Source organism: Equus asinus, chromosome 10 (assembly GCF_041296235.1).
Source record: "Equus asinus isolate D_3611 breed Donkey chromosome 10, EquAss-T2T_v2, whole genome shotgun sequence".
In the NCBI taxonomy this organism is placed as follows: Eukaryota; Metazoa; Chordata; class Mammalia; order Perissodactyla; family Equidae; genus Equus; species Equus asinus.
Window position 1 is genome coordinate 79,235,663 of NC_091799.1, and position 13,422 is coordinate 79,249,084.

Consider the following 13,422-nt stretch of genomic DNA (forward strand, 5'->3'; position numbering starts at 1 on the left):
TCATAGCATTGTGGTCAGAAAAGATGCTTCATATGATTTCAGTCTTCTTATATTTATTGAGGCTTGCCTTGTTTCCTAACATGGTCTATCTTTGAAAATGTTCCATGTGCACTTGAGAAGAATGTATATTCTGCCATTTTTGGATGGAGTATTCTATATCTATTAAGTCCATCTGGTCTATCTTTTCATTTAATTCCACTATTAGAATTTCTGTGTCATTGTTTTTTAAGGGCTTTAATCTCTTTGGTGAACTGTTCCTTCTGTTCATTAATTTTATTCCTGAGCTCATTGAACTGTCTTTCTGTGTGCTTGTAACTCACTGAGTTTCTCAATGACAACTATTTTGAATTCTCTGTCATTTAGACTGTACTCTTCTGTGACTTAAGGTTTGGTTTTTGGAGACTTGTCATTTTCCTTCTGTTCTGCAGCTATTACTGTAGTTCTCCATGGTGTTTGATAAATTGATCCTCCACTGGCACATTTGTGGTAGTAAATGGTCCCAAGGTTCCACCTGCCAGAGCTGGGTGGACAGGGGCCAGGGGCTGTGTTTTCTGTTTCCACTCCTTCTGCTCCTAGTTGTACCTGTATAGCCACTCTTGATTCCTGCAGGCTGGCCACAGCTGCTCAGTGGGTCGCACTTGCAGGGGTAGGGCGCTGTCACACGGGCTGAGCCGTGGCCACTTGCTGGGGAACGTTCACATGAATGGGGCTGCTGCAGCAGGGTGGGCACTCCTGTGAGCCGGGCTACCATTTCTACAGCATTTGCACACGGGCCTCCATTCGCACTTCTTCCAGCACTGTGTGAGGGTCTGCATCATGGACCGCCGCTGCCAGGGGAGGGGGCAGTTGTGGGGCCAGGCTTGGATCTGCTCCCTTAGTTCTGCTGCTTCCTGGAAGTCCAGTATACCCACCTTCAGACGTATAGCTGCCTGGATCTCTCAGGCATTCTGTTCTGTGTCCGTTTAGTTGTAACTTAGAGAGGAGAGACAAAGGGAACAGCTCATTCTGCCATGGTGCTGACATTGCTCAAGGATTATTTTTAAATGTTCACAGTTTAGTTGAGACTGTTAAAGAAAAAAATGTATATCCATGAAGGAAATATATCACCTAAGACATGTTTTTTGTTAATACAGTCATTTTTAAAACTTTACCTTTTTATGTTTAACCAAATGCTTCTCCAACCTATTGAAAAAGCCTATGATTTGTATTATTTTTAATACCAAATTTGTGTGTGTATATATATGTATACACACACACATCTTCTCCAAAATAGTCTTCAGATTGTTGTCTGTATTTCCAGTGGTATAGTGGTTAAGTTCGTGCATTCCACTTTGTCGGCCTGGGGTTTGTAGGTTTGGATCCAAGGCACAGACCTACACACCGCTCATCAAGCCCTGCTGTGGCACCTCACCAAAGAGAAAAAAAAAGATAAATCAATTGCTGTCTAATTAAATAATGTAATTGCTCCTTTGCCATTCTCTTTCAGATTAAACAGTTACAAGTGTATTACAGATACACTTCAAGAACTAGTAAATCAAAGTAAGGCTGCTCCTCAGTCTCCCAGTGTACCCAAGAAACCTGGGCCTCCAGTGTTATCCTCTGATCCCAATATGCTGAGTAATGAAGAAGCAGGACATCACGTAAGGGACATAGCATATTTTCATTCTGGAAATACATTGTGTTTAGAAGTTCTGTGTGTTAGTGGTGGCATAATCATCTTGGGAAAGGTCATAGCTCTTCAAACTTATGGTTTAAGGATTCTTGATATCTTAACAGGAGTTTATAAGGCTAAGGGTCATGATATTACAGCAACTGAACCTTTAACTGTGCTAATTTTTATTGTTTTCTTTATTTTAGTTTGAACAGATGCTTAAATTGTCTCAACGATCCAAAGATGAGCTCTTTAGTATTGCCCTTTATAATTGGCTAATACAAGCTGACCTTGCAGATAAGCTACTGCAGGTAAAAAAATGTTTTTTTACTCTAATGTTAATTTGTATTTTTAAATAGCATAACTCAATGGGTTAAACACATATAGTTATAGGAAATTTTTTCTCATTCTGTACCTACCAAGGTGTTCGTGTAAAGCCAAGTAATGCAATATCTTTTTCTAGTAGGCAAAGTAGGCCATTGCTCTAATTTTCTTTTATTGAGAAGCTGATTGGGATTGTTTATATTGTGGGGTGGAGATCACTGGATTATGAATTAGAACACCTGAACTTTGTCTTAGCTCTTCTGTGAAGTCACTATGTGACTTCACACATGTCCTTTCACTACCCTAAGTCTCAGTGTTCCTCAGTCTGTAAAATAAATACATGGCATTTGATAATTTCAAGGATGCCTTTGAGCTCAGATTCTAGGAATCAATAGCTGTGTTCTCAAAGTTTATTAAAAGATTTATAATTGGATTATAGGAAATTATTTTTATCAGCCTAATGCAACTGTGATACCAACTCTTTCATTAACTGTGATAAAACAAAAATCATTTATAGTGAGAAAAATTGCCCTCTCTTTTATCTGTTATTGGATTATATTTTGCTTATTTATTCATAAAACAAGGCACACCTATAGTTGTCTTAAAAATGTTATATGTACTACATAAAGAGCAAGTGAGTGGTCATAAAATGTTTCTGAGTAACTATACAATTTCCAGATTGCCTCTCCATTTCTAGAGCCCCATCTAGTCCGAATGGCCAAAGTTGATCAAAACAAAGTCCATTATATGGATTTACTCTGGAGGTATTATGAGAAGAACAGAAGTTTTAGTAATGCTGCTCGTGTCCTGTCCAAATTGGCTGACATGCATAGGTATGGTGTAATATTCCCACTGTGAAAAGTGATTGATTACTTAGCTATATCTAGTTACATCCAGATTTCAAAAATTAAATCAAACCTCATTCAGATTATACATATGTAGAATTTTATGCTTTTACTTGGATTTACCTAAAGTTTATGGTTTTCTCTTTTTCTATTTGTTTTGTTTTTAATAACATGTAGAAGGTGCTAAAAGCATACCTAAGACCCTCTCTAGTCAAACTGTCTTCTAAATCCTTTTCTTTAAAGTATGTCTTTAGATTCTTTCTTCCTAACATCAATTATATTCTTTTTTTTTGTAAGATTGGCCCCAAGCTAACATCTGTTGCCAATCTTTTTTTTTTCTTCTTCTCCCCAAATCCCCCCAGTACATAGTTGTATATTTTAGCTGTGGGTCCTTCTAGTTGTGGTATGTGGGACGCTGCCTCAATGTGGCCTGATGAGTGGTGCCATGTCTGTGCTCAGGATCCGAATCGGCGAAACCTTGGGCCACCGAAGTGGAGTACACAAACTTAACCACTCTGCCATGGGGCAGGCCCCAACTAATTAGTATTCTTAACTAAAAGGACAAAAACTACTTCTCCAGGGCTTTATAATTTGAATTTTTTACTAATTCCAGACAAATTTCCTCTACTCTGCCATTGGTTTAAATTATGAAAAAGGTCTTAGAGCATATACAGGGGATTATTAAGAATCCAGTTAAAGAAAATATTGAAATTTCTAATTAGGTTATCATATCAAAAGACAATTTAATAAAATGTTAGGCAGATCATTAATTTGACCCCCTATTTTCATTTGGAGTTTTCTTTGCCAAAATAATACAAATGCTATTTCTAAAACCTGGAGAGCGGTTAAGTCAGGAAGAGGAGGCTGTTGAGGCAAAGCTGTTATTAAACCCAGTTAATCAGAATGGTCACTTAAAGAATCCAGATATGGCTAATAGCGAGTGTGAGTGTGTGTGTGTCTGTATGTATACTGATGTAGGTGTGTTTATTGCCTATGTAGACCCAAGGCTTTTTTGCTCTTCTTGCCCTCCTTGGTCATAACAGGCACTTGATTTTTATAAGTTCCTCTCACAAACAGAAAGTGAAATATATATAATTGACTTTAATTCCTTTGTCTTTGGTTTAATAAAAGGAAAGGAAAGGAATTTAAACTAGTAAAGGCCTAAAAGGCAGTTTCTAGTAAAGGCCTTGGTTAATTTTTCGTTTATATAATTAAGAATTGATAGCATTATTAAGTATTTAATTCACTGTAGCTCTATATCTTAAGGTTGTGTAATTCATTCCTTTATCCATTGTTTGTGTGCCTTTTACATACTGTCCTCTGCTAGAGGTACATATGGACTGCACCCCTCATTCAGCCCTTCAGTATCATTTCTGGATTACGCTTGTCGTTCTTCTTAGTTAGTCCTAGATACCATTACCATCAAATCTTAATGTTCCATTTTTTATCATGCCACTTATTGCTCAAAAACTTGAGTGGCTCTTAATTGCCCTTTTATTGTTTATTTACCTTTTTCCTTGTTAGAATAATTATTAAATTCTTGTTTAAAAATATTCAGAAATTCTCTAACTTTTAGGAACACCCATTGTCCACGTTTACTTCACACACTCACTTGTGTAACCTAATTTCCTCTTCACATGAGATACCTTGTAGTACAGCCACTCATTTTTTTCTTTTCTTTTCTTTTCTTTTTTTGAGTAAGATCAGCCCTGAGCTAACATCTGCCAGTAATCCTCTTCTTTTTGCTGAATAAGATTGGCCTTGAGCTAACGTCTGTGCCCACCTTCCTCTACTTTATATGTGGGATGCCTGCTGCAGCATGGCTTGACAAGCGGTGCCATGTCTGCACCTGGGATCCAAACCAGTGAACCCTGGCCCACCAAAGCAGAATGTGTGACCTTAACTGCTGCACCACCGGGCCGGCCCCTATATCCACTCTTTAGCTCTCAGCTTACCATCTCTTTCCACCGTAAAATGTTTTTCCAACTATTATGTTACTCTCTTTCTCACTATATTTTTTCTTTTTTCGCATTTATAGCCTGTACCAAATAAATAGGCAGCATAGACTGTTCTCTTTTAAATAATTCGGAAATGTTACTCACTTTTAAAATGTTCAGTTCAAGTGAGTTTGTTTAGAGATGAGAGGGGAAAGAAAGGAAGGCCCTTTTAGAGACAGAGCTCCCAAATGTACTGTGTTCCTTATATGTAACCTTAAGAGATGGTCAGTGCTAATTAACTGTCATAGACACATATACTTTGAAAGGTAGAAGAGAGAAAGGAGTTAACTCTTTTTCCTTTTGGTTTCTTTTTGGAAGGGGAAAAGTATAGGAGCCATAGCTACACAGAAGGACAGTCTAAGTGAGACCTTCTCCGAAAGTAAAAGAAAGCCAATTTTTTCCTGATTCAGATTGGAATTAATTAGGATATCAAAGGTTAATTTAATATTCATTGATCTGAGAGGTTGCCAGCAGCTAAAGGAGTTTGCTTTTAATGCCAAGATACTTTACAATGTCAAAGCCAGATCTGATAGAGTTAGAAGATTCAAAAGGACTGAAGCTGGCAACCATGAGGTGGGTACATGCTTGGGGCTCTCTGACACTTTCAGTCAGTCCGCCAGCAAATAGATTTTGATGCCCAAGGCATGCAGGGAGGAGTGTAAACAAGATAGACACCACCCGTGCTACCAAGGAGCTCCCATTCTAGTGGGTAAAAACCATAGACAAATAAACAGGTTCAAGTTCTATAAATACAATGAAAATAAGACAGTATAGTAGAAAGTGCCTAGGGAAGTGGGGAGCTGCTTTACATAGGAATGGTCAGAGAAGACCTCAGAGAAATTGTCATTAAAATTGAGTCTCAGGTGACAAGAATAGGCAACCATGTAAAGAAATGGGAGGAAAAGTAGTCCAAGCACAGGAACATAGTCTGTACAGAGGCACTGCATCAGATAGAAGTTTATCATGTTTGGGATACAAAAAAGAAAGCCAGTGGGATTGGAGCTAGTCAGGAAGGGAGCAAGTAGAAGGAGAGGTGGTTGGAGGAAAGGGGGAAGGCGACTGGGGGATTTTAAGAAAGCGTGTGACATCTAGTTTATGTTTTTAAGTGCACACTCTAGTTGCTGTGTGGAAGATGAAATGTGGTATTGGCCACATTAAGGTGGAGAAGTGAAGCATACGAGGAGCTATGAAGAATGTTTTCCTTAATTTAATTTTAGAAGAATCCAAATTTTAGTATCTTGAACTCAAGTTTTAAAATAGGAAGTTAACTTTTGTGTACATGAACAAATAAAGTATTTCTTTATTTGTTGCCTTAAATTATTGATCTCTTATTAGAAACCCTCTAATAATTTTCCCAAGTTTCAAATGCCTTTTATGTTCACTTGGTATAAAATAATGCATTATAAGTAATTATTTGTATCTTGAATCCTTGAGAATTCATAAAATAAAAATAAGGATTTTCCCCCAGCACAGAAATTTCACTTCAGCAGCGACTAGAGTACATTGCTCGAGCCATTCTCAGTGCCAAAAGTTCCACTGCCATTTCATCAATAGCTGCAGATGGTGAATTCCTTCATGAATTAGAAGAAAAAATGGAAGTAAGTGCTAAAAATACTTAAGCTTTGTCCACACTGAGTAGTAGCCACGTTATTGCACTTTCTCTTCTTCCCCTTGTAAATAATAGGTTTATCATAGCAGTCAGTATTATTAATTCTAGTCATTTCTGCCTGTATTTATTATTTATTTTCATATTTAGATCTAAATCTTTTCATAGATTTTAAGGACATAGCACTGGTGTCATAGGACATTGCTGTAATTTAAAAGTTTTCTCTATGACATTTCTGAAGGCTTCTTCAACTGTTGCGACACAAAACAAATTGTATCACATTCACCATTTATCCTGGAAGCTAATAAGTAGGTGTATGAAGTAGAGGAGGCTTAACTACCTTAACTAACAGACCCAAAAATGTATGACGGTCCAAAATCTGGAGTGGGTGTCCCTGGTTGGCAGGTGGCTTTCTTCCACTAGGTTGATTTTGGGCTCTATTTTCTGGCTGTACCATTCCCTTATCTTTTTCTTCGGTTAGAGGGAAGAAGGGGAAAAAAAGAGTTTGTAAGAAGCACATTCACTCTTCAAAACCTCAGCCCTGAAGTGACATACTTTATGTCCACTCCATTCCTTTGAAGAGAATTCAGTCTTATGGCCATGCCTCCCTGCAAAGGAGGCTGGGAAGTATAAAGTGTAGTCTAGCCATGAGTCTGGCTGCAGGTATTGTGGGCATCAAAGACTCTGCCACAGTCCACTTCCTGTGCAGCCTTTTATGTTGTGATGAAGAGTTGCTGGTCTATTATGATAGAAGTCTTTATTTATACATTATTTTTATTTTAACAAACTTAAAGTCAGATACTAGGAGTCATTCCTTCAAGTACCTATTGAATTATGATAGAGAACTTAAGACTTCCTTTTTTTCTATCCAAACTAGGTTGCTAGGATCCAACTTCAGATACAAGAGACACTACAAAGGCAGTATTCCCATCATTCTTCTGTACAGGATGCAATTTCTCAGCTGGATGCTGAGCTGATGGACATAACTAAGGTAATAAAAAAGCAAGTGAAATTCCTATAACTGTCAAGCAGTCAGCTAATATCTACAAATTCCTTATTTCTTTTGCATTTTACTTGTTGTTTCATGGGAAAGATTAACCTATCTCCACAAAATAAGATAAGTCGTCCTTGACAGCATGTCACTCGGCTGATAAATCACTGCTGTGATATCTTACTCTTAGAAAGAACTTAGTTGCTCTTTCCAAGCCAGTAGCTATCAAGAATCTATCAGCCTCACATGGGGCTTTCTTAAAACTTCTGCCAGCTATTTTATGGCCTTGCTGCTGCTTTTTTTTTGGCTGAGGAAGATTCAGCCTGAGCTAACATCTGTGCCAGTCTTCCTCTGTTTTGTATGTGAGTCATCATCATAGCATGGCCACTGACAAGTGGTGTAGGTCTGTGTCGGGGAACCAAACCCAGGCCACTGAAGGGCAGCACACTGAACTTAACCACCAGGCCATAGGGCCAGCCCCATGGCCTTGCTTCTTGTCTTGTAAAAGTAACATATCTTTGCTCCGCTTTCTTAGCCTCTTCCACTCTGAATCCTCAGAGCAGCTCCTTCTTCAGTTGTTCTTGACATTCAAGTTGTCAAGTTATTCTTGACATTCTTGGACATGGCTCCAGTATCCTTAAGCGCCCTGAAATTTGTCAGTATTTCCATTTCTTCAAACTCTGGTTTAGACAACACTAATTCTAAAAGAAATGTCATTGCAACATCTCCCAGCCGAGAAAAACACAGACACGCATGCTGAAATCTATTTGAATGTTTTTACCATTCATTCACCACTTTTAATCTGGAGTTATAACTAGCTACACATTGTCACATCTTTATATCATATTTTGAAAACTTTAGATAAAATCTTTGATTGTTTTAAACTTTCAAGGAGTGTTTCACCATTAATTTCTGAATGCTGACCTCTAATTGGATATATAATGTTGGCATTTTCTCCCACAGCTTTATGGGGAATTTGCTGACCCATTTAAACTTGCAGAGTGTAAACTTGCAATAATTCATTGTGCCGGTTATTCAGACCCTATATTGGTGCAGACACTTTGGCAAGATATCATAGAGAAAGGTAAGTGTTCGCTTTTTGGTATATTTAGCATCCAGTGTTTAGTGACTTGGTAGAGGAATGCAAACTGCTGGTGGCTCATATATCCAGGGTTCATGATTGTATATAGCCACGTGGAGGGTAAGTGGAGGGTACCTGGATGTGGTGGAGGGTAGTCCTCTAGAGGATGATCACAGTGGATATTGGAGAGGAAGCTTGGAGTGTCATTTTTGTGGTTTGTACTGCTTAATAAAGGAGGCTGAGACAGTTCCCTCAGAGTCTCATAACCAGTACCCTGGTAAGACAAGAGAGTATATCAGATGCTAACAGAAACAGAGACTCTACTCATTATATTATGTAAATATCAGTTCTAGGGTATTTTGTAACTTGAAACAGAATAAAATAGTCAATTTAAACGTTTCACATCAAAAATAATTTGGGTTTCTAATGACGTGTCACTTTCTTGCAGAATTGAATGAAAGTGTGACATTGAGTTCCCCAGACAGAATGCATGCTCTTAGTCTCAAGATTGTGCTGCTTGGAAAAATTTATGCTGGCACACCTCGCTTCTTTCCATTAGGTAAGCAGTAACCCTAGGTGCTGTCAGGATGTTTTTTGTTTTGATGGTTTTCCTGATTGACATGGAAAAATAATGATCTTTAGAGTGAAAGTGTTTCTTTGTTGCTATTTAGCTCAGCAGTTTAATTCTACCTCTCCAGAAAGAAAATCCTCCAAAGAATAGCAGACTTTGGTGATGAATGGTTGGGTATGAAACTTTCTTTGACTGGCCATCCAAGTTTATATGTCTGTCTTGGCATAGTGCTGTCAGACAGTGGTTATAGTGTTGGTAACCCTATACGAGTTTGTGAAGAGAAAAGAAAAACGGCTGGTGTTTTTGTGCATGAGTAATCTGTGATTGATTCAACTGCTGTGTATTATATTGAGAGCATAGTTTTCTTTAAAATAGTGAGAAGTTGTGTTAAAAATGTAACTTGTGAACCACTTTCTTAACCAAATATGCGGAGTATAATTGTTATGTAAGTGACTCTAATTACTATGAGCCATTCGCTAATCTATGTTTTCTTTAGCTGTAAAACAATAGAATCAACATAAATACACCCGTAAGTAGAATGTTAAGCACTTTGTGTTTTTGAAAAATGTTGAGAAACATGTAAATGCTCACAACATAACATTAAATTGTTTTTAAAAATTAGGATACAAACTTGTTTATAGACCATCCCTGATTTAGGATTTAGTCCCTGGACTTGGTAAGAAATAAAACCATTAAAAACTGCCACACTGTTTCATTGATCAGAAAAATAAAGAGCAATTTTATTTTAATTAAAGAGCAATTTTAATAGTAAAAAAGACCACATTATACACAGTCTCTTTTGAGTATATTTCTGCTTTGGCTTTAGATTTTTAATTTTTGAGCCCAATAAAGTTTAGGGTTGAGAGGCCTCATTTTTCTATCAGTCTTTCAATTGGTACAAGCTCCAGGGGACTTCAAACTAGAACAAGTTTAGGGTTTTTAGAATTTTTATTACCTGTCCAAAATCTTTGTATGGTACATTCTAGGGGAGGTGCAATTTCAGGGGCAGCTTTTCAGTGATTCCTCTTGCCCATGGATATTCACATTGGTCAGTCTCTGATTTCAGGTATCATAAATAGGAATTTGGTACTGTTATGATCTTATTTATGATGTGACAAGTAGTAAAAAGTGAAAGTAGGGCCACAATTAGAACTATCAAAATAAATAACTTCAATGTAGGGGCTGGAGCATTTAAAAAACGCATTTAATATTTCTAAAATCAGGATACAGTAGCCTTTCTTTTCCAAAAAGATGTTAAATTGAGGATATAGTATATCGAGATATTGAAGAAATTATCAGTGGATCCTCTCCAGTAGTGAGATTGTAAATGCTCTCTATTTCCTTGTACCTTTCTGTATTTTCCAAATTCACTAAAATGCACTTTTTTTCCTAATAGCTTTAAAGTGTATAAATCAATGATTTTAGCATATTCACAGAGTTGTGCAACTGTTACCACAATTAAATTTGGACCATATTCATCATCCAAAAAAAACCATGTACTTATTAGCAGTCACTCCCTACTCTTTCCCACCATTCAGCCAGAGGCAACCATTAATCCACTTTCTGTCCCTATGGATTTGCTGATTCTGGTATGTGTCTTATTTTTATAAAAAGTTCTTTTTGGAAAATTGTTTTTTAAAAGATTCCCATAGAAACTGCTCAGTTAGAAATCATACCAACTTTTTGGTATCAAGAGTTAACAATCCTCCAACAACAACAACAAAATAATTATGTAAGGTGAAGGATGTGTTAACTAATCTTATTCTGGTAAACATTTCTTAATATATGTATATCAGATCATCACATTGTATACCTTAAACTCACACAATGTTATATGTCAGTTATATCTCAGTAAAGCTGGGGGGAGTTAACAACCCTAATTTTTTATCTTTTTCCCTCCCTAGATTTTATTGTGCAGTTCTTAGAGCAGCAAGTTTGTACTTTGAACTGGGATGTGGGTTTTGTAATACAAACAATGAATGAAATTGGAGTACCATTACCTAGACTACTGGAAGTATATGATCATTTGTTCAAGTCACGGGTAAGGAAAATATTAAATAAAATAAAATTATTTATTTAGTTAAAGTTAACTAACTTTTTCTAGTTATAGGAGTGGAGTATTTTGGTTAAGTGTTTTTGAAGTATCTCATCATCTAATACAATTGTCATCAGAAATTTGCTTCATTGATTGAGTCTCAGAAATTATGTCAGTCTTTTTTTAAGTGATGCTATTTTGTTGTTGTTGTTGTTGTTGTTGAGGAAGATTGGCCCTGAGCTAACATCTGTTGCCAATCTTCCTCTTCTCCAGTACATAGTTATATATCCTAGTTGCAAGTCATTCCAATTCTTCTATGTGGGATGCTGCCACATCATGGCTTGATGAGTGGTTCATAGGTCTGCATCCAGGATCCGAACAGGCGAACCCCAGGCCACTGAAGCGGAGCACACGAACTTAACCACTCAGCCATGGGGCTGGCCCCCATAATTCACTTTAATAACTGATAATGAGAATTGCTTTGCTGTATATCATGATAAAAATCCAATATTATTTTTTAACATTAATAAACATATGCTTTACTCTTGGTGGAATAGGCTAAACACATCACATTAGAATCATCACTTACTTTAAAAGAACAAAATAACAGTGTATTTATCTACTATGACTTCATCTAAAATATCAGTGCTTGAAGATCTTTCTCAGCATATTGAACCTTATCAGACTATATATCTTGTAATTTTTATCCTAAATGATCCAAATAAAACCTTGTTGAACTAGATTGTATCTATTATAGTAGCATCATCTCAACATTCATGCAGTGCTTTCCAAGGCCCTTGTCTGTCTCATTTAAGCCTCACAATGAGCCTTTGGTGGAAGTGAGCAAGTAGTAGCATCCCCATCTTCCACTACATCTGACAAGGGCAGAGATGTTAAATAACCTGTTTAAGTCATATGGCTTAAACTAGAGTTAAGATTCTTGGACTACTAGTTTAGTCTCTTATTTACCATATCGGACTAAGTCTGCATAGGTGCAAAGTAAGAGTGCTGTCACGGGCAATAGGAAGAGATGGGTTTTTTCTTTGACCTCACATTCCTAAGCAGGAAGTTTACATTCTCCACAAAGTTGGTTGATGTAGCAAATATTCTTCCTAAAGAATATCACAGTTCAGTTTTCAATGTTGTTTAAATATTAACCATAACCAGATATATAATTTAGTACCACATAATATAAAATGCTTATTTTAATATCAGTAAATTTTGCCTTGGGCTCTGATGACTGTTTTAACTAACATAAATGGTTGAAAAATCAGTTGACACAGTTGGCTTACAACTCATGGTGTGTATTTTCTTTATAGGACCCATTCTGGAACAGAATGAAGAAACCACTGCACCTTTTGGATTGTATACGTGTACTACTAACAAGATATGTTGAGAATCCTAGCCAAGTTTCAAATTGTGAGAGGTAATATGAATTAGATATTGTATTATAGCAAAGACTTCTAAATGCTTCTAATAAATATCTGAGTAAACAGATTTGGAGAGAATAGGGAAAGATGTGGAGATTATACAGAAGTATAGGAGATTTAAGCTCTTTTGTATGTTAGCGGTAACTATTTGAATGATGTCAGTTAGCGTGTGTGAATGGTTAGGGGCTTCCAGTTTTCAACCTTTGTCCTGAATCCTTTCTACAAGTGAAAGGATATGATGTATGAATTACTTACTTCTAAACTCCTTCGGCTTTAAATTAGTGATCTAGGACAGTTCAGTTATGTTGTGTGATATTATTGGCCATTTCAAGGTGTATTTGTTTGAAAAGGCCAAAAGAATTTAAATAATATTAATTTAAGGAGTCATCCCTTACTACCTCCTTCTCACTATAATAATCTTCAAAAGGAAAATGGTGGTTATATGGTAATGTCCCAACCCCTGCTCTTCCTTCTCTTTTCAGTCATTTGCTGTTTACTTACACACGTGGCCCTTGCTCTGCTTTGGGGCTATGAGTAAGGTTAGCAGAAGTTGGAGGAAAGTTCTATAGGAGGAAATGTTTTTAAATGTGTAGACCGTTGATCAGATGTCTTTTCTTTTACAGGAGAAGATTTACAAATCTCTGCCTGGATGCTGTTTGTGGTTATCTGGTTGAGCTCCAGTCTATGAGCTCTTCAGTAGCAGTACAAGCCATCACAGGGAATTTTAAATCTCTTCAGGCTAAACTAGAACGGCTTCATTAATTATTGTAATGTATTTTCATCTATGCATTTTGATCTGTAAAATAAAAGCTCAGCTGGGTCCAGATGTCAGGTGCTCCAAATCTAAGAAATTAAGAACAATTTTAATAGAAATGTGTTTTTAAAAAGTGA

At 36.8% G+C, this 13,422-nt stretch overlaps 1 protein-coding gene across 1 annotated transcript in view; it reads left to right on the forward strand.

Annotated features, from left to right (window-relative positions):
- Positions 1-13,422, forward strand: part of NUP155 (nucleoporin 155) — a 62,808-nt gene extending 49,386 nt beyond the window's left edge. Inside the window, exons 26-35 of the mRNA XM_014831239.3 lie at positions 1,487-1,640; positions 1,858-1,962; positions 2,654-2,808; positions 6,286-6,415; positions 7,301-7,414; positions 8,378-8,498; positions 8,944-9,054; positions 10,971-11,107; positions 12,421-12,527; positions 13,155-13,422. Coding sequence (XP_014686725.1) covers positions 1,487-1,640; positions 1,858-1,962; positions 2,654-2,808; positions 6,286-6,415; positions 7,301-7,414; positions 8,378-8,498; positions 8,944-9,054; positions 10,971-11,107; positions 12,421-12,527; positions 13,155-13,293 — 1,273 coding nt within the window. The 3' untranslated portion in view covers positions 13,294-13,422. The remainder of the gene's footprint in view (positions 1-1,486; positions 1,641-1,857; positions 1,963-2,653; positions 2,809-6,285; positions 6,416-7,300; positions 7,415-8,377; positions 8,499-8,943; positions 9,055-10,970; positions 11,108-12,420; positions 12,528-13,154) is intronic.